Raw genomic sequence first — 26,478 nt, forward strand, 5'->3', positions numbered from 1 at the left:
ACGTACACTGTTGGAAGACGTTACCCAGCAGCGCGGTGAAGACCGTGAGTGGGAACACTAGTCTGTGTGTGACAGTGATTCATGAAGCGTAGTCACGAGAGTTACGAGTCTTGAGGCGGCAGTTAGCGAGCGCATTTCATAAGGGGGCGAAGAATAGCCCTAGTTAGAAGACTGTGACCAGGCGACACGTAGTTGAAAGGTGAGACAACTGCCAGCCAGCAGGAACAGAAGCCGCTGAACATGGAAGCTGAGAAATCTACGACGTTGGAAGCCGTTACCAGACAACCGGCGAAGACACAGCAGAGCGAGAAGACTTAGTGCGTTCTGTAATGAATTGTAGAGTGTATGAATTAGCGATAGCGCTATAGTTTCTTATAATTACGACATGTAAGAGTCGGCTAAACCCAATTACCAATTCAAACCCCGTCTGTAGTCACTCAGTCACGTATAATATGAATAACATGAAACGGTCTATACACAAATACCCGTAGAGAAGTAGGATTGAAAATGGAAAGGAAGAAATGATAAGAACATAGCTAAAAAGCAGCTTAAACAATTCCGGATGGAAATGTCACTATACTTTGGAACCAACAAATTGCAACAAACAGGACCATACCATGGAATGAACCTGACATCATGCTTCAAGCTAAAATAAGGTACATATGCACTGATAGACATTTCCTTATAACAGAGCACGTTGGTTGTATCCTGGGTGTGCCCGAGCCGGATATCGGCTAGCTTTTCTTCGTCTTCCTCAGTCCTTCCAAACAAATGCCAGGATTATACCTCAGATAAAGTCACGAACGCATACTTTCCCATCTTTTCCAATTCATTTTTCATCAATCCTACAGTTCCAAGAAACTGTGAAAAAAGTGACCGAAATCCTTGCATCGGACAGATGTGTTTCTGCAAGACTCATCGAGGAGCTTTTGGGAATAGCAGAAAGTACTGTGCATCAAATTTCGAACGAGGGTTTGGGCAAACGGAAGGTCTGTGCGCGGTTTGTACCGCACGCGCTGTCAGGCGATGAAAAACATGCCAGAGTGGAACACTTTAAAAGACATGTTACGGTCGGCCCAAAGTGATACAAAATTTACAAAATCGATTGTTACTGGTGACGTGACATGGTGTTTTCCTCTCACAAAGCGGCAGAGTGCAGCGTGGTTGAGCCCAAAGAAAGTGCGCATGCAAAAGAGTCGAATAAAGACACTGCTAACCGTTTTCTTCGATTCCAAAGGAATCATTCACAACCGTTTGTGGGCAAGAATTCTTCGAATTCGACCTGAATATCGAGAGCAAGGTTCCTGGTCGCTCCTCCACGACAATGCCCCACCCCACAAATCGAAGATCGGGCGCGATTTTTTGGTCAGAAATGGGATCACAGTCCTTGATCATCCTCCGAGTTCGCCAGATTTGGCTCCAGCAGATTTCTGGTTGTCCCCAAAAGTTAAGTTGCCGATGAAAGGAGACCGTCACGACACCATCCAGAACATCCAAAGGGAATGTACCGCAGTTTTAAATGCGATTCCACAAAAGGAGTACAGTGACTGTTTTCGAAAACTTTTCAATTGATTCCAGCTATGTATTGGATCAGAAGGAGACTATTTTGAATAAAAATAGTGAAATTTTGAAAACAATTGACGTCTTATATTTTAATGAACACAGTCCTAACAGAACCTGAACACACTGTGTATTGTTGCGCAATAAAACTCCGTCTGTCTTCAGTTTCTCGCCCTTGACCGTACAGACAAAGATACAGTTGCCGAAAGGTTCTCAGTGTGAAAAGTTCAGCTCTGTGTTGCACTAGAGGGATTCATCTCAATCGTGTAATTTGAAGCAGATTGTAGCTGAATCTGCAGATAACATATTTTCCACCGACGATAACATTTTATACTGTAAGATGTGCGACACGAAATTAACTGCAGAAAAATGTTTCACGGCACAACAACATATCGGCCACAACGAGCATATACGAGCGGTGCAACTTTCGAACAAAAACAAATCTGTGCAAATGTTACTGAAACAGTGTTCATCTGAAGGCGGAAATAAGTCATCGGAATTTTTCACAGATCTGTGTGATGCTCTGGTGTCCGCAGATATTCCGTTTTTGGCTCTGAAAAATGAAAAACTGACAAATTTTCTGTGTGTGAATTGTGGTCGTTCTATCCCGGATGAATCTACCCTCTACCTTTCCAAGTTCTACAACAATATCCTGGAAATGGTTAGGAATAAAGTGCATGGGAAGAAGATTTTCGTTTCTATTGATGAGACCTGCGATACGGAGGCTCGCTACGTGGCAAGCGTCATCATTGGAACCTTGGAAATTGATGGACCAGGTGAAGTGTTTCTGCTTACGAGTGAGGTGCTAGAATCCGTTAATTATTCCACAATTTGTAATTTCTTTGACAGGTCGATGTTTCTACTGTGGCCAGAAGATATATGACACGACGTCGTCTTGCTTTTTGTGACCGATGCGACCCCATATATTTGAAAAGCAGGCAAGTTAATAAAGTCGTTTTATACGAAACTGGTGCACGTTACTTGCCTAGCTCATGCACTGCATAGAGTGACGGAGGAAGTCAGATCAACATTTCCTCAAGTGGGTGCTCTCGTGTCATGGACGAAGAAGATTTTCGTCAATGCTCCAGCTTGAAAAAGGCAGCTTAAGTTTGTGGCTCCTGGGGTTCCACTGTCCCCGGAACCCGTCATCGCAAGGTGGGGAACGTGAATTGATGATGCAATTTACTATTGCAATGATTTTCAGATAGTGATAAACATTGTAGATTCAATGAAGACGGAGGATGCGAGGGCAATTGAAGCTGCTCAGGAACAGTTCTCGTGCAGCGAAATGGAAGGACAGCTGGCCTTCATAAAGGTAAATTTCAGTTCCTTGACAGAAGGAATAAAATGCTTACAGGAGGAAGGAGCAACACTAGAAGATTCGCTCGATCTCGTGAAAAATATAGCCAGTGATTTGGAGAAAGTGCCAGGGGACATTGGTATAATGGTGTCATGAAAAATGAAAAATGTTATAGATAAAAACTTAAGTTATGAAACATTATGCAGCATTTCTCGAATTCTGACAGGAGAGTCCTTCAGCACTTTCAATATTGAAGAAGAACTTACTGCTAGTGATTTGGTACACTTTAAGTACGCTCCCATTGTGTCTGCAGATGTGGAAAGGAGTTTCTCCAAGCACAAGAATGTGCTGTCGGACAATAGGCGCTCTCTCATTTTCGAGAATCTCCGCATGTTGACTGTCATCTATTGCAACTCTGAATGAGGTGGCACTGAAATACTGGAATGTATACCGTACATGTTCATTTGATAAGCGTTCAAACACGGTAGAAAAATCGTATTAAAACATTTAGCTTCAAATTCAATCATATATTGCTTACTGTTCAACATAAAAACGAGGAAGAACTTAAAAGAGTAACGATGAGTTCAGTGTTAATAAAGATCAAAATACATTTTAAAGCACTTATAGATTTTCCATGAGATGATACATTTTAGGTTGTTTTTTTAACTTTTATGTCATTTTTCTGGATTTTTTCGGTCATTTTTAACATAGTTTAGATCATCAAACTCCGGGCCCTGGTGATGAGCGTTAGGGACAAGGTCTGACTCTGGTCTATAAATTTGTAGAATTCCATGTAATTCAGTGCGACAAGAGCGGTATGGTGGTGATAATTCAGTTATTTATTTACGTGCTTCATTATGATGATGAGGAAGAGGAGGTCGTTTCCGAGAAACCTACTTTATGGTGATGAATGGGTTTTAATTTTTGGCGTTTTCACTGATCTTCAAATCCTTTTTGTCAGTAATAACATGTAGGTGAAGTTGTCCCCTCTGCTTAACTCATGAAGTATGGGGGAATGGATGTATAGATCCACATTTTCTTGACCTCAGCACTAGCTGGAGGTGAATGGTAAGCTTCACGCCCGTGCCGCTTTATCAGCGGAGAAAGAGCCACCTCGTACTAGTTGGATAGGAGGCTTGGTAGGTCCCAGAGCCGGTCTGGAAGACGTGGGGGAAGAGAACAATTTTGACCCTACCTGGACTCGAACTCCAACCCCTCGATTGTCCAGCCCGTACCGACTCCCCTATCCAATAGCATGTAGCCACATACTATGTTCACACCGTGCCGTTTATTTAATGCATAGTTAACATAAATGTGCAGCTCATGTGAGACACGCGGAAGCTGGGAGCTATTTATAGCTTTCCTATACGTTGAACTGGGCTCCATTCACAAGTGCTGTCCGTCCTCAGTGAGATGCACATCGATTTCTACAGCTGCATCCGCTGTACAGTCACATCATCCATACGCTGGAAGTGGCAGGAATTTGTAAGATTTGTTGCCGGAGCCATATTCATCCAACCTCGACGTTTACTGATAAACGTATCTTGACTGCAGTTCTGTTGGCTGGTAGAATGGGTGGTAATATTTCTGTAAACATTTCATTCGTTCGGTACATTTTATCGAGGATCTTACTGAATTTTGACTAAATCGTTTCATGCAGGGCGACATTGTTACATTCGGACAGACAGACGCTGTCACAGGTGCGTTACAATCATGGTCTTCATTTGACATGTTTTTGAAATAGTTCTCACCGCGCCCGGAAATGTACTGCATGTGTGTTACTGTGTTACGCCGTGCGCTTTAGAACACTGTTTTTTTTACGGGCCGACCGCTACAGATCCAGAGGTCCCGGGTTCAATTCCCTGCGCTACCAGATTTTCTGAGAAGTAGTGGGTCTGGAACGGTGTCAGCTTAGCTCATGAGGATAATTAACGGGCTACTTGAATAGAAAAGTAGCGGCTCCGGTCTAGAAAACTGAAATTAACGGCCGTGGGGATCCGTTGCGCTGACCACGCAACACCCTCTATCCTCTAAAGTTGGCACTGAATACGCCGACAAGCCTCGGTCGCTCGGTCGGTATGGTTCGCTTGCGGACTAAAGCCACGGAGTTTATTTTGTTTTTTACGGGCCATTTAACGACACTTTTCAGTATCCAAACTATATAGCGTCGGATTGTAGGACGATAGATGAAATGGAATGGACTTGGAAGCGGTCGTGGCCTGATCGATATGCTATCCCTCAGTCAGGATAGCCGGTGTCTCGGTCGAGGTTGGAACCGAGCACCTTCCCAGTACAAGTGTCAGAGCCTTAGAGCATTACTTCTAGAATACGTAGCAAAACTTGCATAGCGAGTTGTATCTTCCAATGAAGCAGTAACAAGTGTAATCGTGTCGACACATAGAACTGGTCGTCCTTTATTACTCACTTAATCCGTTCCTCTTATACCTTTCGGTGTCGAGGTTGTTTTTCCATTTTGATCATTTTACAGCCGGTAGGACTCCTTGGGCGAGTGATCAGCTCGTCGCAAGGCCTCTACCTAAACACAGGACATCACAAACACAGAATAAACACATAACATACATCCATGCCTTAGACCTTTCGGTTACCGTGACTGGCGAACTGGTCTTCCACGACCATAATATTCTTTATTTTGCATTATTAATAGGCCTGTCACGAATAGACGTACTATAGGACTTCGTGACGCCTTCCTCTTTCCTCTATTGACACAGTACCGGATTCGGTTACCGGTAAGTTTCAGGTCTGCACCTAATTCACGGAGTCTGACATCTCTTTGTTTTATGTACTACCGTTCCTTTGATATCGTTTTCTCTGAGACTTTTACGTTGTTATATTCTGTTACAGTTTGTGAATGTGGAACAGAGCTGGGCAATTAATTTGGCTGGCGGGCCTAATCACCAGCCTACGTAAGTTTTGAAGGCCACGCAGTTTTATCTGTATAAAATTGTAATTTTTCATTTCATGTCTGTCATTTGTACATAGAATGATCAAGGTGCATAACTAACATGAGTTAAGAGACTGATTAAAATACCAAATGTACATAGAGTACATGGCCGCCTCTGTGGTCTGGTGGTCAGAGTTCCTGGCTACAGATCCAGAGGTTTCGGGTTCGATTCCCGGCGATACCAGATTTTCTTAGAAGTAATGGGTCTGGAACGGGGTCCACTCAGCCTTGTGAGGATAATTGAGGAACTGTTTGAAGGAAATAGCGGCTCCGGTCTAGAACCCCGAGATTAACGGCCTTGTGGATCCGATGCGCTGACCACGCGACACCCTCTTGTGAATGTTAAACACAAAATTAAGTCTCTGGTGACCGTCACACGTGGCACTGACATAGGACTGACTTTCACGGGGGACTGAACTTCTGTGATCTGTTCCCTTGTCATTTTTATCTACGATATATGTATTTCTGTTTCCAGATGAGACCGTTTTCTGATTACCTCATAAAAAACAAGTGTTTAAGCTACGTAACATATTACAATACTGTCGCTACCTCAGGCCGCCCTCTTTATAGGAATGTCCTAAGCTAGGCGATTTGTGTTGAGTCCTGTCGTGGGTTGTCATTTTTGTTATGTTCTACAGTCCATGTAATTTATGAAGACTGCTGAGTTTCGGCTTCACAGAGACTTAAACCCACCCTCAGAAACGAAGTTCTCAGGGGACGGTGGTTTTCAAACATAGAACATGGAATGTAAGGATTTCCATTACAAGGCATAGCCAAACAAGAGACGTTGTGACCAATCAGAAGTCTTGTAACACGAAAGTAAAGAAATCTTGCGTAATACTGTATCAGTACATGTCACGGCAGATAACTGTTGATGTTTTTCCAACAGATCAGTGATTATTGTTCTGTTGCTTTATTGCGGTCTTCGGCCTGTTCGAAAGAGGAAACTTAGTTGCGATAGCGTAGCAATTGATTATTGATCTGTTAGAAAATATTAACAAAACGATGTTAATATTTTCAAACAATTACTCCGGTCTAGAAAGCCGAGATTAACGACCGTGAGGATTCGTTGCGCTGACCACGTGACGCCCTCTATCCGCTAAAGTTGGCACTAACTTCGCCGACAAACGGCGGTCGCTCGGTCGGTATAGTTCGCTTGCGGACTACAGGCCACTTTTTGTATATTAACCGTTGCTTCTCGTGAGATGTGTTCATGCAGTATCTTGCGGGGTGTCACTGTTGCGCCATGAGACTTGTCGTGCTACCGCTCTGCTTTGGCTGTGCACAGTTTTCTTATATATTACACTTATAGGTAGCGATAATCTCCGGTATTTTTGTGCTTCCTAGCTCAGTCGGTATAGCGACTGGCTACGGGCTGAACGACAAAAAGGTTGGAGTTCGAGTCCCGGTAGGGTCCATGTCGTCTAGACCAGCTCTGAGGTTCACCCAGCCTCCTATCCAATGGGTACAGGGGCTCTTTCCCTGGGGGTGAAGCGGCCGGGGCTTGAAGCTGACCACTCACCTCCAGCTAGTGCTGAGATCAAGAAGAATGTGGGTCTATACATCCACTCCCACATACGTCTTCATGGCGTAATGCTTAATTAAGCACAGGGACAACTTTACCTTACGTGTCTTGTTAATTCTTCGGCGAAGGCCATCCGCTGTTTATGATCATGGCCATAACAGACCTTTGATTTTTTATTTTGTTATTTTGGATAGAGTATGTAGGATCAGATGCAGTTTTTCACAAATTGGTTCTAGCGTTAGATTCGAGTAGCCCTGTTACTTCTGTGACAGTCAGCTTGTTTCAGAAGTTAGGTAGGGTAGACGTGCGAAGATGTCAGTCCTGTAGCCTTGCCATTAGTTACTGAGCAAAGATAGGCTAAGATCTATTACCACATAGCATTTCAGCATCCTTCTCAAGTACGCTAGTAGTGTCACACCCCCCTCACAGGTTCGCACAGCCGTAATGTTGGCATTGTTAACGACAGGGAACTATAAATCCCAGAATTGTGGCAGATGTTTTTGACGTTTGTTGGAAATATATCGGTTCACATGCTGTTGGCAGACGTAGTGATATCGTAACTCTTATCTTGCGTTGCATAATAAGGAAAAGTGGCTAAGAAAACGCAAGAAATTCACATGTACCTGCATTCAATGACCATCAAGACCATACCTGTATACATACTGACACAAAATTAATTTTGAAACAATTTTTCTACTCTCTGCCGGTATCTCTTCCCGCCCACGGATGTAAGATCATGAACATGGAGGTACGGTAGGTCTAATTTAAAGAAGCCATCGTTATTCAGGGAATTTATACCCACTCGCCGTGTATTGAGGTGCTGGATGTTGTGTAGAGAAACCTGAATAGAGGCTTTCGAAGAGTCTCTTCAAGCCGTAACGAGGGTAATCTGGAGAACGCGTTTCCGTTGCTACCACGGGGTAACGGAGACAAGTCATGTTAAAGGCGATAACTCTGTACGTGGCAATATATCAGATCCGTACTGCTAAAAATTTTACGTAGGAAGTTTATTTCTGCAGAAGTCATAAATGAGCTGTTACATTGTTGAGCTGGAAATACCCAGTCTAATTTAGAGCATATACATCTCTTTTGTTGCGTTTAAACATTTTATTCTCGAGAAAAGTTGTATTTTATCCTGACATCTGTTTACCTATGTTGCAATGGGTGCGTCATATCTCAAGACAACATAATGCTCTGTGTCAGAACTATGCACAGTCAATTATACCAAGAGGGGAAGAGCTAATTCACGTTATTCCAAATGTTTCTGCAATTTTGCGCGCATCATTGGCCTTTAAATATTTACTATACAGGTGTGCTTTAAACATCACATTTCGGGCACGAGTTCCACATACAAAAACAAAGCAAAATGTCCGTATCAAGGTGCGTTCATAAACAGTTAATTTGTGAGTTGAAAGTGTGCATTTATAATTAGTGTTCAAAATGTCCTCCTTGAGATTCAGTGCACGCCTCGACACGTCTCATCATGGACCGCTGCTTCCTTTCAGAGATGCCGGGTTAATTGCGGATACCCTCACAGGCACCCACAGCGTGATGGTGAAGTGCATTCGTCGTTAACTGGAACTACGTACAGAATAATTTTCAGCCAGATTTTCTGGGTTTTTAGACTTCATCCTCCGGTATTCTAAAAACTAGAGAACACAACGTTTCGGAAACTGGATCTGTTTCCGTCCTCAGGTGAGGGGTGAAACACCTACTATGCTGGGTCCCTTAGAAAGAGCTAAGCTCAATCAGTTTCCGGAACGTTGTGTTCTCTAGTTTTTAGAATACCGGATGATGGACAAAGTCCAAAAGCCTAGCAACTCTGAGTGCCATACATCGTCGTCAGAACCGTTTAGAAACTAAGGGTTTTTAGGCGCACCCACAGGTAAAAATCGAGAAGATCCAAATCTGGCGAGTGCGGAGACAGCGTAGTGGGTCCTACTGTACCTATCGATCGGTCATTATAGCACGGCCAAAATGTGCCGGAGCGCCATCATTCAGGAGCGCTATTCTTTCAGCTGTAACTCAGTAATTACATGTTTCCATACCCATGTTGATATGGACATTTTGTCCACATCTTTCCTTCACACTCTGTATGGAATCCGAAATTAGGCATGATTTCCTGTGTTTCGTTCAATATTGAAAAACGGTTGCAGATTTGAATAACACCTGAGTACTGTATCGTGTTCTGTTATTTTGAATGAATATTTTGGAGGAAGACGGAAATTCTTTTGCACAAAGTACGTCAGATATAAGCACAACAGGGACAGCGTGCCTATTTGCCTAATTTTTTCACTGGCTCTACAGCCCTGTTGGGCCCTGCCCTCTTATTTTTCACTTTTATGATCATTTTACAGACGGCAGGACTTCTTGGACGAGTGATCAGCTTGTCGCAAGGCCTCACCCTAAACACAGGACAACACAAACACCGAATAAACACACATACCAAACATCCATACCTTGCGTGGGATTCGAACCCACGATCCGGCTTCCGAGCGAGCGAAAACAGTACATGCCTTAGACCTCTCGGCTACCGTGACCGCCTATTTGCCCCCCCCCCGTTTCATCATCAAAATGTCTTAGCGGATTTCGGTAGAATGTTTCTACACTAAGGGTCGGCGTATAAACTAATTTCGGTTTGTGGAGGTTGGATACAAACAGCATTCTGAATGAAGCTAAAGTGGAAGCATATCAAGTATCTCAGAAACCTCCCTCCTACAGGTGACTGCTGCCAGCGTAATGCGTACATGAAATTATAATTGTCAATATAGAATAATCACACAGACACAATTTGAATTCATGTTGATTAATGACGTAATTCAGAAGCCAAAGAGTACTCATGTACGCCTGAGGATGACCCAGAAAAAGGGTCGGAACATGTAGCATTACCACCAACAACGAATAAAAACTAATGTTGACACAGCAGTGTCTATTTTGTTTCTCTTTGATTATTTGTTGTGCGACTGTCCCAGATTATATGTATTCGTATATGGAACTCTTTAAAATACGAACCTTTCATTTAAAGTATTCGCAATAAATCATGTATTTAACGAAATAGATATAATTATAATTATTTCTTATGTATAATGACTTTCCTTATGCAGTGCAGTGTTATACACGTACGTAAATCGGATGAAATTCTGGAAGAGGGAGTGATGACTGGTTAAGTGTAATCAGTATTGCTTATGCCGAATGTGGCTGGAAACATTATAACAGAAACGAAAATTAACAACTACATGATCAGTTTTAATACTGAGATTTTGTAATTTCGGCTTTAGTCATTAAACGTTTCAGTCATAAGTGGGGAAATGTTTTAATCAACATGCGAACTAGTGAAATGTCCGTTGAAAAAATCAGCGGGACGATTTTATAATCCCTAGCTACGGCTTCCGCAAATAGCCCTTCAGCTGGTCCAGTCTTATAAACCCTAAGGGATATTTTGAAATCACAGCTTCGCTGAGCATGTGCGCAATAAACTTGAAAGGGTTTTGTAACGGCGGTTTGATCGTAGCAGTGAGGTTATCTACGGGTCGGCACTTCTGTATAAACTGGAGAACTCCTTCCACTACCGTTTATTTTTGCCGTCTTCTGGGTCTTTTCTTAACTGTCAACAACTCAGCGCATAACGACAAACCAACAAACATTGTAATAGTCACCTTAGATCATGACTGTGTGTAGTTTGATGTATAGGTACGGAAGTTCGGAGGCAGATTCATTCATTCATCAGTAATCTGTCAGACGACAGGTCCACAGTCTCTTCCAAAACAGTTCCTCCACTTGATGCGATCTAGAGCTTTCTCCTTCAAATGAAAATATCCTCTTCTGTCCCCAAGGTCATCCAGCATCATCTTATGTCTTCTTCATCTTCTAGTCACTTCGATCCACCCCTCTGTCTTTCCTTCAATAACTTCTTTTAGAAGGCAGTTACCGCGTAAGATATGACAATCCAATTAGACTTACGTTTTCTTATTTCGTGTAGGATATTCCTCTGCTCACTGACTCTAAATAACACTTTTTCATTTCTCACACAATCGGTCCAACTGATCTTCTCCATCCTTCTGCAACACCACATTTCGAAGCTTTCCAGGTGTTTCTGATCTACTGCCCTAAGTGTCCAAGTTTCAGCCCCATACATAGCCCTGCTCCAAATGTAGCATTTCACTAGTTTCTTTCTCAAATTTAAGTCCAGTTTGCTGGTAAAAAGATTCTTCTTCTTGCTAAATGCAGCTTTTGCCATGGCAATCCTAGATTTAATTTCACAAGTACACCTTCCATCATCTGTTAACAAGCTACCCAAATATTTAAAACATTTAACATTCTCCAGTTGTTTTTGGTCTATCATTGGAGGCAGATACTGGCTCCATTCTCAGATGAGAAGAAGTGAGCCTCTTTACTCTGAATATAGAGTGAGGCACTTCTGCCCTGAAGATAAAGGCAGGAGGTTCCTCCTAAACGTTATCTGTATCTAAACATCTATAAACATTGATGGATGATTTTTTATAATGTGTAATATCAATACTTTTTATTTGTACAGCTCACATGGTATTGTTTTTAGCTTATTCAGAGAGGCTCGGATGCGGAAAACAAAGAACGTGTACACAGTTTTGTGAGAACGTCTCTTGGTAAGTGGCCACATGAAAGACCGAGGATATATGCAAATTATATTACAATGTAAACTTATACGAATAGGTAACATGGCTATGAAATGGGTTCACGTGGTTCAGGATCATATTTAAATGCAGGCTTTGTTGTTAGTTGTGTTGAAGCTTATGTATCGGAGGGTGTGGTAGTTTGGTGGTTGTTCAAGTGCATCGGACTGAGATATCCGTGAACGGATGGACCTGCTTCCAGAATTTTCTCAGTGACGGGCTTTTTCGTGTTAGTTGCGTTGAACCTTCGAGTTGAACCAGAAAGAATAATTGTTTATGAGGACGTGGAATAGATTCACGTGGTCCAGAATTTGATTCATCGACACGGTTCAATATTAGCGGTGTTACACTTTCAGATTTTTTTGCCAGAATCAATCCATTGTTACATGAATTTCAGCTGTAAAGAAAGTACTTATATTGTTATGGACAAAATGTACTGAGGTAAGGTACATGTAAGATTTGGCTGGTAAATGACTGATTCAGAGTCCGCGGTGAGATATAAATGATATCATAATAATGATAAATATTTATCATTTTCCAATACACACATTGAAGGAAGGAGCAAACGGAAAAAAAAAGTGCCACGCTCTAAATCCACCACTAATGAGGCCTCGAACCTGTATGGGGGCCAGGGAATCACATACAGAGATTGGCTGTTCTGCATCAGAACTGGTGAACGCTGTTAACTTCCATAGTGTACTGATGCTGCTTTGTATATCTGCTTGCTTTCAGTGAATATACATCTCTTGTTAAGGTCAGGCAAGTTGGTGGGTGATAGTTGCGCTGTAGCGGTAACTGTCACGTGATGAGGGCTAAACAGCGATGACTGTCACGTGATGAGAGCTAAATCAATCATTGTCAATAAGTTTTGCTGTCAGTATTATACACTTCCTCTCACGAATGCACTAAATTGTTATATCGTACTGTTGAGGTATGTGGTGTTGGGCTTGTCAATGAAAGGTATTTTTAGCGAGGTTAAATGTTAAGACGAATAAATGGACTGCAGTAAGGTGATAATAATATATTTTGGTAGTTAATAGTACGATCAGATGCACTAGATTTCGTGAATTTCAATGTATAGCAAGTTTCAGTGGAAGCAATCTCGCAATATCGCAGTCTTATAGCACTGTCTCTTTCTTCTCTCGCTCTCTACGTGACACCATTATTCACCCACCGTCTTGTGTGAGTCCTACTTTAATAGCATGTACGTAATGTGTGCTGTTGTGTTTAATTAATGATTCTTCAGAGTTTCCAGGTTCTTTCGTGTGAGCTTGTACCTGGCTTAAAACAGCAGCAGTTATTTGTGGTTCTCAGTTTGCTTTTGCCTTATCTTTTGAGTGTACAGTGTTGCTATGTAGCTATATGTGTGTGATGGAGCAGGTCAACTGGCTGGTGTGAGGTGGCGGTCAACGTTTGGTCGTCCAAGCAAACTTCCATCTCTAGGGGATGTGGACCCCACTGGCTCCTACTGCACCTTCCCTGATGACTGGCTTGCAAGGAAGTATGGTACGCTACAGGCCAGGCTCATTAAACTCATTCATACATTAGTGGATTAGAAAGTTAAGTGTGATTACAGTGCCTTTATGTACTTTGTTACCCTGTTTGTGAAAGAACTGTATATACCAGAATCTTTTTGGTAGTTTAAACGTAGTGGAATGTAACAAGAGTGTAATTTCCAAATTCTGCTCTCTTTGACGTTTTGAATAACCATCATGTTCGCTGTATATTTGTTGCAGATCTTTGTTGCTACAAATAGCTCATCACACTGCACAGATCCAGACATTATCTTTTCTTCTATTTCGTTAAATATTCGCCATAGGTTAAAAATGGCCCAAATACAAATTGCGGGTTTTAATGAGCTCTAACTTTGAGTTACCATATGTCATCTACTAGCCGCACTATGGCGCTTAAGGCTGACAACCTTGCCGCCATCTATAATAAGCTGATTGTCTAGAAAGTGTGGGACCCTCAACATCTCACAACCCTATGGGCCTCCACGGCCTGTTACAGGGATGGCGTTACGTTTTATCTAACAACATCAGGTGGAGAGCCGAGTTACAAAGCTCCGCATTATACAGTTCTCTTCAGTTCTTTACCACTTTTGTTTCTCCAAGATCCATATTTATCTTCCTCAGCAGTTTGTTCTCAAACACTCTCAGCCAGCAAGTGTGAAATAATTGTATTCTGGCTCACACTTTGCTACAAGTTCATGTAGCTACATGTTTCCCCTATACGTGACCTGCAAGCTACTGATATGTGGTGCTTAGCGTAGGGGAAACTATTATAGCCTGTGAATAATTCATCGTACTGAGGGAGGTGACAAAAGCGGTAGCGCTCCTGACCTGTATTCGGCGATGTCCCGGTTCGCATCTGCCGTGACACGACTGTCCTGAGGCTCTTCATGGATTTCCTCCAAATGAATGTCCGGATACTACCTTGAAATAGGGCACGATCATTTTGTTCCCAGTTTGCTTTGCAAGTTCACCTAACACGGTCATTTTTATATCATTTAACGCTAAGTAGATGATGCAGCATCGGTAAATGACCTATTATTCGTCCTTCTATCCACTTGCACCACAATTACGATATTGTGTTGAGTTACAGCATTTATTTATGTAGTGAAGGAGTAAATACCGTAAATGGGGATAGAAGCTTAACATTCACGGCTCAGTTTTTCGCCATACAGCAGAGAGGGTCTACTTTAACACATTCCTGTCTCATGTCGGGTTCAATTAGACAGTCCCACTAATTGCAGGAGAAAGAGAAATGGAAAACATAGGGGTCTCAGAGGGAGTGCTCTGTCGGGCCCAGAGCGACATTTGGAAAATCACGTTTCAGACCAAGTCCGATTTAGCCCTTCTTAGTTTTGGAATTGAAACAGAACAATTTGAACTCTGTTAAATAAACGTCATTAAATTGGTTCATGTCGATTAAGGACAATGCGTCCAATTAAAGAGTTAGAATAAAGTATGTATTGTGTTGCTACCTTCTGTATGGGTGTGAAACTTGGTCTCTGACATTAAGGAAGGTACATAGACTGAGGGTGTTTGAGAACAGGGTGTTGAGGAGAATATTCGGACCGAAGAGAAATGAAGTGACAGGAGATTCGAGCAAACTGCATAATGAGGAGCTTCATAACTTGTACTCTTCTCCAAGTATAATTAGAATTATCAAGTCAAGGAGGATGAGATGGGCAGGGCATGTAGCATGAGTGGGGGAGACGAGAAATGCATATAGGATATTGGTGGGAAAGCTAATAGGAAAGAGACAACAACCCCGTGTGGAGGCGGGGTCGAATACCTCCACCGTGACCCTGCGAGTCGTAGGAGGCGACGAAAAGGGAAGTTTCAGATCTGAGACAGTAAAATATGGTCGCGAATCTCAAGGGACTCGGACCCGAGAAAGACTGCTGGCAAGGGCCAGCAGCATATACAAAAGACAGCTCCGTCCTCTCGTCAGAGAGGGCTCCCCACAGAAACAAGTCCGTAACTGTCAAACGGTAATAAGTAATTTGTGGTCATGAGCCCCAGATGGGGCTCGACACCAAGATTTACTGACTGACTGACTGACTGACTGACTGACTGACTGTCACAATGTGAGTTTGACTTTGACAAAAGGAAAGAGACCACTAGAAAGATCAAGATGTAGGTAGGAATGGTATGGATTGATTTTATCTGGCTCAGGATAGGGACCAGTACAGGGATCTTATGAACACGGCAGTGAACCTTCGGGTGCCATAAAATACTGGGAAATTCTTGAGTAGCTGCAGAATTGGCTACTTCTCAAGAAGGGCTCAACTCCATGAGTATTGTATTTGTATTGTATTGGAGAGGGTGGGTTTCCCCATGCACTTAGACCAACTATTGGTCCATTGTGCGTCCCCCTATGATATTCTACCAGTCTCTATTCCCTACCGGTACTGGTGCGTGCCATCAGTCCCGACTCAGCCAGCGAGTTCGGCCTCTACTGGCTCAGCGGTGTCTCGATGCTTCCCCCATCTACCAGATGGGTTAGAGACTACTGTTGGGCGGGAAATGCGCTGAATTTGGCTTTTGCGTGCCGTAAAGCTACGACACGGGACCCACGGCTTGTTTCCTGAATTTTTCCGCCCTTAAAAATTCCACGACCTCCGCCGGGTTTGAACCCGCGTACCTTGAGTCACGAGGTGGGAACGTTACCCCTAGACTACAGAGGCCGCTGTAACTCCATGAGTAAGTTAGCATTATGTTGCTACCAAGTATTCTGAAGAAAGTTCGATTTATTGGCTGCTGTAGCTGGTATAAACGTCTAGACGGTAAACCACCTTACATTCGTACCGATTAACAAGTTGTCATTTTATTTTTGTTCAGAGTTACTCAATCAGTATTGGCCGTTTCCAGATAAGGCGACTCCCATGTTTTCTGTTCAGGTTTCAAAAGTATTTCTCAAGTTTCGATCCATATAGTTGCATTGGAATATGGCTCTTGCTTGTCATATGTGCAGCTATTGGGCTGTACACGGCCCTATAAGCATGTTTTGAAACCTCCGCTCTTCCCATTGCGCTACTCCCGCCTTTATCTTCGACAGTAGACCAACTAGTAAACATCACGAGAAAATAACATAAGCTCAGACAGCTAGTTTTTGACTATTGCCTATTGTCTGTATTATGTTTACTGGCAGAAATTGGCGGTGATTTCAGACTTGTAAAAATAACGTACAGGGTGGTTCTAAGTTATTGTCGGGGCTCCCTTGGGCTATAATTTTCAGACCGAAAACAACAAAATAAAACTGCTTACAGAATATGAAAGCGTAAATTGTATTACTTATTGACTCAATACTGCAGAATGCTAAACAACTTCAACCTGCGCGCCTTTCGTGGCTCTTAAGGTTTGAAAATTATAGGCCACGGAAAACACGATAATAATTTAGAATCACCTTGTACCATAAAATTGGCTGAGGCTATAAATGTTATCTGAGTTTTCTTTTGTATTAAAAAAAACAAGAGAACATAATACAGACGTTTAAAACATCGCGTTAAATACATGGAGAAATCGTTAAAAATCTTCCGTTTTATATATCTATAGACAGTCGTGTAAGACTGACTTCGCCTGTACGTATATCGATGCCAGATCGCGCACTCAAGCATGGCAGGAGAGTTGCTGCCACAACATGAGACTGGAGCGCGTACTCGTATATACGTGTTGTTCTACAGTGTCTCAGGCCGACTTCCTCCACTCATCCTGATGGATTGTTCTAGCGTGAGGGATCGACGTTTTACGTTATGCTTCACGATCAATCCTAACATTTCATTCTGCAACCTTTAATGCCGTTCAAATAAACAAATATTGACTTATTGATCGTTCTGCAATTACCAGGACGAGAACTTAATTATATATATATATATCTTTAAGGTCTTTAAAAGCCGGTCACGGTAGCCGAGCGGTCTAAGGCATGTACTGTCTTCGCTCTTATGGAAACCGGGATCGTGGGTTCGAATCCCACTTAGGGCATGGATGTTTAGTTTGTGTGTGTGCGTTTTTCTGTGTTTGTGTACAGGTTTCTACCTTGCGACGAGCTGATCACCCGCCCAAGGAGTCCTACTGAATGTGTAATATCTAAAAAAACCGAAGTGAACGGAGAAGTTCATGGAGGTAGGCCTAAGCCCACTGGGGCTGTAGTGCCAAGGGAAAATAAACTTGTTCTCTTCGACAGGTATAATTAGAATCATCCAGTCAAGGAGGATGAGGTGGGCAGGGCATATTGCATGCATGGGGTCGAAGAGGGACGCATGTAAGATTTTGATGGGAAAGCCAGAAGGAAAGAGGCCACTAGGAAGACTATACATATGTGGGAAGAAAATAAATTCTTGAGTAGCTGCACAACCGGCGGCTTCTGAAGAACTCAGCTCCATGGACTTAGTTATTTATTGAAGATAATGAGAGTTTATTTTGAAACCTGCTTTTCTCTTTTCGTTTGGCTTTTAAGAAGGAACACGGCATATCGTATCCATGTTATATTTTGACAAATGCCATTTCTACACCCACCTTTAATTAAAAAAATATTCCCTTGTGACGAATATGTAATGAATATAATTCTGATCTTGTGCAGTATGACATATTTCGTACGATTAGCTTTGTAGCCATAGAATTGTACTTACAATAAGTGAACTTCAAAGTCTTTAATGTATGCCAGAAGGAGAAGCATTTGTAAATTATGTTTACATAGTATGAAGTGTATTTTTATATGCGTGCAATTAGTACATCTGGTCTAATCTTGACTGAAAGTTTCTGTTGCATTTCTGATAATCGTTACTTATTCATTTATTAATTATTAATCTTATTTATTCAGTTTACGTGATTTTCTAGTTAACTTGCTGATCCACTAATGTCGCCACATAGCTCTGTGCTTCACATATTGGAAAGTATTCTTGTAAACAGCTGAGCATCTGGTGGTGTTTGATCGCTTTTTTAAAACTTCTCTTTGAATGGGAGATACTTCATCATTGCATGTATTTGAGGCTGCAGTTCTTCAGTAGTGTAGCTGATCTCAAAGTTTATTTGGAAACCAGGCTCACATGTCACTATTTGTAAACTGTATCTGAGCTGTTCATTAGCATAAATATAACAACTAAGGACCAAACCCAGCTCTAGCATATGTATATTAGCTTTCAACTTTCAAGTGTGAAGTTAGACCGCGCCATAGCTCAAGCGGTTAGTCGCTGGCTTCCCACCGCGGCGGCCCGGGTTCGATCCCGGGTCTGGTCAAGTGGGATTTGTGGTGGACAAAGTGACGGTGGGGCAGGTTTTCTCCGAGTACTTCGGTTTCCCCTGCCAATCTTCATTTCACCAAATTCTCCATCATCATAATCTCCCGGGGGAGGCTACAATAGGCCAATCAGTGGCCGACGTGCCTAGTGGACCCAATTGGACTCCACCCCCCACTAAGCGAATTAAAAAAAAAGCGTAAAGTTATTGGTGCCGCCGTATTCATAGTAAGCAGCTGAAAGTTATTATTTTTACATCAAATTCCGCCATAACATAAAATATCGTGTTAGAGTTATTTATTATGAGAACAATTTAATTTATAGTGAATACTTGAATTCCTTTCAATTTTGGCTGGGTTACTGATTAACTTGAGTGAAGTTGTTAATGGTGTTTCTCAGTCTCTTCACAGCAATGCTAATATGGCACATTGAAATATACCACTTCTTTCTCCTTTCATAATTTAACTTATTCATGACCTTCGTCCGATCTTATTCGGTGTTATATAATCTATTCATTTCAAAGAGCTTCGTTGAATACCACACGAATCAAATTAATATTGCTTGAAATAACATTTTTTGTTGCGAGAATTGAATTTAAGCCGATATGCTGGTGTTAAATGACAGCTGCAACATCTGTAATAAACAGGTATGAACACAAGAATATTGACTGATTGACTGATTCGATCTGAGACAGTTGATGTAGGCGATACTCTGTGTGATCTCATGATAGGAGGCAAATGAGGTTTTGTTGTAACTATTTAAATTTTATGCAACGAAAACAAAAAATGTTGGCAGTAGTGTATTTTGCATTATATATATTTCGTTATGCCTTATAAATTGGTTAGTTATGTCTTTGTAAGCAGATAGAACTATGCTAGTTTCGTGGTAAGTCTTTTTTCTTTCGTTATGTATAATCATGTTTATGAAATGACGCTTGTCTCTTTCGTCATAAAGAGAAAATCGGAAAATCTCAATTATGAAAACACTTCTCTGATCTATAAACATTGTGATATTTTCATCGAATTTTGAGATATATCATTAGATGAACCTTGTTACTTATGTTGCAGATGCTATCGTAGTCACCGAATGTATCTGCTATAGCTTCAGAAATTAGCTTGGGCCTGGCAGATTAGTATATAGCTAGTACAAATTGCATTGCTTTATAATCAGTATATATTTTATATGAAGTTGGCACTATTTTGCAATAACATGCTTTTTGCTAATCAACCTCAGTTCATTTCTGTCTTTTCACAGCTCAGTATACGTAACCTTCAAGAAACTGTCATCATCATCTGTATTTTTATGTCTCTGCATTTAATGAAGTTCGTTTATTTACTGTTTTATATGTGACTAATGATGTGTATTGTTTTTCAACCTTTCTTCACACGCTGCGCCTTTCACATGAACAGCAACAAGTAAGACACGATTATTGAAGCAGAACTTATCTCAAGTAGTTACTATAGGATTCTGACGATGGTGTATAACACACTGATATATTGGGTTTTTGGACTTTATCCATCGTCCTGGTTTTTAAGATAACAAATAAAAACACGACGTTTCGGAAACAGATCCAGTTTCCGAAACGTCGTGTTTTTATTTGTTATCTTAAAAACCAGGACGATGGATAAAGTCCAAAAACCCAATATATCAGTGAGAACTTATCTCGTGTTACTTTATTCCGAGCATTGAATATATTCTGTCCTATTCACTTACATAATTTATCTTCTTATCTGCTTCTTTTTCATTGGTAATTGTTTCATTTACAGATGCAAGATATCCGATAAAAGTGACACTGGGATATTACACAATACTCGGGGGAGAAACACTACGTAGGTTTTGTATCGCAGGATGTTGCCTAGGATTTGGAACTTACAGACGGAGTTACTACGGTCATGACATTGTTATCCTTTTCGTTTCGATAAATCGAATTGCGAGTTGTCATTTGTTGCTACACGTTTATTGAACACGGTTACCACTGGATATACAAAACGTTTTGGAGAGTCCGTTGCTTACAGTGAATGTAATCCCGCTTGAGAACGCTGAATATTTCGTATGAATCCAAATCACACCTATTTTGAATTATTTTTAAAATGGCATTTAAGGTAAATAAAGCGTTTATTCTGGGAATGACGCAAAATCCATAAAGTTATTCTACAGGCAGAGTGCAGAGTTTTGTGGTTGTTACATTTGGTGGTATATGTAGTTACCACTGTGAATTATAAAGTTAATTAAAACTATTTCTTGCAAAGGAATTAAAATCTTGATTTTTCGAAGTGGTCTTATTGATGTTTCTTGAGCAGTTAGAGCAGAAATACTCTGGTACTTAATTTGAAAAATGTAAACTCAGAGTTTACGAAAATAAATTCCGTGGCTTTAGCCCGCAAGCGAACTATACCGACCGAGCGGTTGCCTCTTGTCGGCGAAGTTAGTGCCAACTTTAGCTGATAGAGGGTGTCGCGTGGTCAGCGCAACGATTCTCCACCGCCGTTAATTTCGGTTTTCTAGACCGGAGCCGCTATTTCCTTGAAATAGCTCCTAAATTATCCTCACGAGGCTGAGTGGACCCCGTTCCAGACCCACTACTTCTCAGAAAATCTGGTAGCGCCGGGTATCGAACCCGGAACCTCTGGATCTGAATCCAGGAACTCTGACCACTAGACCACAGAGGAGGCCACTCGGAGTTTACCATCTTCTCTTATTTCAGAGGAGGTGTGTTCGGGGCCAATAGGAGAATCGCTTCTTGTTCCTATTTGTAATAATTTAGGTAACTGAAGTCCAGCTCTCCTGTTACTTCGGTAATCTACTTTGTCTACAGTAAGCGACAGAGTTAAAGGTATTTGAAGCCGATTTCCTTGCATTATTTTCTGGAACCAAAATGCTACGTAATTTTGCTTTAAGTCCAGTCTTCTGTCTTGTTTCTCATTCCAATAGCTACAGGTGTTCTTAGGGGGAAATGGACAAAAATACTTACAGCGAGGAGCTTTGATAAGGAGGAGAAGCCCTTCCAGTCCAGAGCTGAAGTCGCTGAGGAGAACGGTCATCATGGTGGACATGGCAAGAATTTAGAATTGAACCTTGATTGCACCGAATTTTTTGTCTCTAAATGTCACACAAAAGAGCACAAAATATGTATGCATGTTTCGGTTTGTGTATGGCCAGAAGCATAGGAGCTGTTGTTTAATTGACATTATGAAGTTCTTTTAGTACCTCGCGCATTGGGTTAGGCCGTCACCACGAAACGAATCGTCATACAAAAAAGTAATTCGTTTGGCTCAGGATAAGTACCAATGACGATCTTTCACGGACATGTCAACGAATCTTCGGGAAATGTAATTAGTGGGTAAGTTTCAGTACCTCACTGTCTTCCAAATTAATCACTTCATTATAATAAATATAGATTTGTGTGTTCACTAACTGTTGTTAATACATCGTGTATTATTTCGGGCCATCGTTTCTCTGACAATACCTTAATGGTCAGTTCATATTCGTTTAAGGAACCGTTTTCAGAGAACACGTATTTTACTCCATGTATGATTGGAAGGACCTTTCTTGTCTAGGATCCATACCAGTACATTTAATTTACAGTTCAGTGAAAGCGTTAAATTGTATTCATATTATCAACTTCAAGAAATTAATTTCTTTTATAAATTACAGAATTTTATTATAAACTTATTGTTAATGTTGTTATAGCGTTACTGGTTGAACGAAATAATTGTTTTTGTTCTTCTGCTTTACTGGCGCTGCAACCTTGTGTGGGTCTCGGCCTTCTCCATAGGTTCATGTTCACTGCCTTTCGTCTTTGTTCTCTGAAGGTTTCGTAACAATAAGCAACCTCCACTATGGAAGAACAGGGACTACACTTCGCCTGGCCATTCTGGTTTGACCTATCTGGCATGGGTGGCTCTACCAGAGTTTACGCTCCCGCCAGCATTACTCTCCGGTCATTGGCGCGCAAACCTCCCACCCCCACGATAAGGCGGTATCCCTCGAGGAGTGTTTTTTTTTGTTACATAACTTATTTTGAGAAGTGATATGCATTTCGTTTAGCCCAGAATTGTGATTTTGATCTCTGAAGGAAGCAACATTACAGTTCCTATGCTAACCCACGTTTCTTGGATGCGGACCTATGTAAGAAATGAAAAGGGTAATATATTTTGGTGGAATATTTTATCGGACAGTTCCGCGTCTCCTGTTTTGTTACTTCTCTTTAACTTGTGTTTTGTGTATTTTTGCTGTTATGCCTCGCCCGGCTTCTGTCGGAGGGTGAGCTGGCACGCTCGTCTGGACGGATGTTGACACTCGCCATCTTAAATCTTGGTCGGGTTGGTCTTAATTACTTTCGCTGTTTATTCCCTGTCTGTTTCTTGTTCTCACAGCTTTTCCATTTCTTACTACCTACTTCTGTTTTATGTGTACCTTTGCCGCTTTTCTAATCACAAAATAAGAGATCAGAAATCAGCTGAATCAATTGTAATGGAAGGAGAGGAAAACATTCGTTTTGTAGATAAAGAATACATTGAAACAAATCTTGAGCCCACAGTAAACTTGTGTAGGAGGAAACTATCATGATCTGAACTAATGTAGAATGCTTGTCTACAGTCACAGTAGTTCTCCTGAATTCCAAAAAGATGTAATAATAGGAGATAATGCAGGTTAGGCTATGGGGTTATAGGTTATGGTACCATACAGTGTCCTAGATGTAACCAACATTTCAGAGGAATATTCTGCCTCCATGTCCTTGGTAGAATGTGTTGGTAGCAGGTTCCCCCAAAATGTTTGTAACCCCCTGCGAGACTATGACCTCATATCGCAGAAGACTACAATATAAATGTTTGTTGCCCTGAAAACATCAAATCTCACACATCAATTTATTTATAAGTGGGGAGGGGTCGTGCTATAACAGGGCAGCCCTGGTGAAGTCTTTCCTTATTTTAATGACTTTATAGCTGATAAACGAATATTCTCTAAATAAAGTACGCCTACGTAGATATAACTCCTGAATATTATGAAATTACGCGGGTAACAAAATTACGTCTCAGTCTTCAGCGCTGAGAAAGGTCGAAATTCTGCGTGGAGGTGTTTCAAGATATTTTCGTACTACCCAACTCCTCTGTGTTTGCGATTAGAATTGCTGAATGTTTCGGCAGTTCAGTAAATAAACAAGTAAGATGACGAACAAAGGAAAAGTACAATATGAATATTTGTATGAACTTAGATGATTCAAACAGGAAGATGACGAACTTTAGGATTTAAGGCCCTGACACCGGTGGTTATAAAGAGTCCTATCTTCTAGGATAGAACACCGTGTAGTCCGTTGAAAACCAACCGACGTTTAGGAAGAACGTATCGCCTCCATCTTCCTGAGTAGTACTCTTCATAATAATCCTTGTCTGACACCTAAACTATCACGTGTTTCTCCCTCCCCCCTCAGATTTCCCATAGTGTCCGTATATGCTTCATGATAACAAGTCTAGACAGAAGTTAACAGTAGACGAAATGTCTAATATCTCTATCGTCTTGTGAAATGTGAATTATTGTATTTTAAAACAAGAGCATTCTTTAATGACAAATTTGCGGTAACTGGCTGCAATATCATGATCTCTGTCCTCCCATATGTGTTCAGTACTGGTTCAGGAGTAGCGCCGAGGGTAGCCATGTTGTGTGCATGAACTTTGACGTTCATCTGTCAGCAGAAGGAACGTGTCATGATCGATTCATTCTGTTGCATGACGGCATCTGGCCCCGCCTACCGTCCTGTTTCGTCCTTCCATTCCTTTAGCTATAAGTACGTAGGTTGAATTGCAACGTTTGCATGCAGCATGTTTGCTTGGGGTGATGTGGGTGAGTAGCAACTCTCGTTACTCTCGCATTGGAACTATTGAACTAATTAATTAATTTAATCTAATTTCTTGGGATGGAGTGAGACTGAGCCCACTTAGTACTGCGGCCAATACTGGCCTATTATACCAGCCCCAGATGATTGATGATGATGAGTGTGGAGCAGTCGGTGTAATGAGAATTGGCAGGGGAATCTAAAATACTTTCAGAAAACCTTCCCCAGGGCCACATGACGTGACCTGGGATCGAACCCGGAACGTCGCGGTGGGAAGCCGGCGACTAACCGCCTGAGCTAAGGTGCGGCCACCCTACCGAAGCAAGTAATTAATTGAATGCTGATGTTACAATATTCAATGCGTATTTGCCTTTCGCAAATACTGTTAGCTAAGTGGCCTGGAGATAATATGTTCTGTATGTCCTGAAGTGACAGTACAGTGCCATTTAAGACATGTGTGGGTCGTGAAGGTAAGGCTGTGTATATTGGTATACTGGCCTTGGATGGTGGGGCAGAATCACTGTTCCATCGATCGAGATGGTGAACTGATTTTCGGGTTTTTATAGTTTTCCTCCTCTCCAAGCGAATGCTTGAGTATTACCTTTAACTACTCCATGACGACCATTCAAATTCTAGGTCACCATTCATGAACATCTTCCCATGTCATTGGACGCTCGAAACATTGTTCACAGAATTCGGATAATTATTCACCATTATTTCTGTGTACGGGTATAATCAACGGGTCCCTTTCAGTACGATGCAATTACTCGTATCTCAGGGCCACTTACTATTCACGCACTTGAATCAGAAAATGTCGCACATTTTAACTCGCCTTGTTCGCTGTAAACTTTGTGACTCAATCCTCTTTGTATTTTGCAGCTGAATCTGTACCCTCACCTAGCAGTGGCGACCTGTGGAGAGGTAGGTATATTCACAAATTCCGTAACTTTTCTAGCTGATTTAATAAATAAGTTTCTTTTTTCATTGTGTAAACGTCCCAGCTTCCCGTAACCCTGCTGTCCAGTCAAGGATGTTGCTTTCCTTATGCCCCCTATTCATAAATTTGACATGAGTTGGATAGCCCCATCGAAGGAACAGTTCCTCAGGTATGTAAGCCTGTTCTGAACCGTGTAGGTTGAAGAGCTGAGTCCCATGTAGGCATGGGAGATGAACAAACAAGACCTTGACAGGAAAAATTAGCTAAGTACTACACATAGGCCCCATATGTGGCCAGTATGAACACAGAATCAGACATTTTTGTGGCTTTTGAGTTTTTACACATGGAACTATCATGGTCGTGCCATTACAGTACGTCATTATATTATATGAAACTGTTCACGCTGTGTGGCAGTAGTGATTGAAGACCTCCATAAATTCCCTACACGATTCAGCTAGCATATTTTCCTCAAGGGGTGATTTTGCTTTTGAATAACATTGATGCAAAATAGAGCATCAAGATGCCATGGCCTGGAATTGATCGATGAGAAATTGAGTCTTCAGAATATCCCATAAGTCTTGGATTTCGGACACTGCTCAAACAAAGTACGCTCAGAATATCCTTCATGCAAGCAGACGCGCGGCAAATTTCTGCCAGTGCGAGAGAGAGCCGTGAGTGATCTCACTAAGGACGAGGGCACACCAAGGAAACTGCGCTGCCGTTTCCTCAATTTGCGCTGCTCCATTCAGTAACACGTGTTCAACTGAGGCTGATAACAATTCTCGGAAATTGCGGTTGCCAGTTTCCTTGGTGTGACCTAAAGTGCAGTGAGCAGTTCGGCCTTAAACATGCTGTTGCCTTTGGTTCCAAACGTATGGGACCCCATGGAATTATATTTGCTGTGACGAGTACCTTTGAGAAATTTACCAGAGCATAAAGCTGCGGATCTTTTAATTCCTTGAAGTTGAGA

The 26,478-nt window shown here is 41.6% G+C and overlaps 1 protein-coding gene across 4 annotated transcripts in view; it reads left to right on the plus strand.

Annotated features, from left to right (window-relative positions):
* The window catches only part of LOC111866271 (transmembrane protein 65), a 45,685-nt gene that overhangs the window by 4,044 nt on the left and 15,163 nt on the right, over positions 1 to 26,478 (plus strand). Inside the window, exons 2-3 of one of the 4 annotated variants that reach the window (XM_023855058.2) lie at positions 13,377 to 13,502; positions 25,451 to 25,492. In XM_023855058.2, the coding sequence (XP_023710826.1) occupies positions 13,377 to 13,502; positions 25,451 to 25,492 (168 nt within the window). Of the gene's footprint in view, positions 1 to 13,376; positions 13,503 to 21,669; positions 21,793 to 23,081; positions 24,580 to 25,450; positions 25,493 to 26,478 lie in introns of those variants that run through there. The other 3 variants (XM_033752181.1, XM_023855060.2, XM_023855059.2) reach the window with 3 other exon arrangements.

Source organism: Cryptotermes secundus, unplaced genomic scaffold, assembly GCF_002891405.2.
Source record: "Cryptotermes secundus unplaced genomic scaffold, Csec_1.0 scaffold1025, whole genome shotgun sequence".
Classification (NCBI taxonomy): Eukaryota; Metazoa; Arthropoda; class Insecta; order Blattodea; family Kalotermitidae; genus Cryptotermes; species Cryptotermes secundus.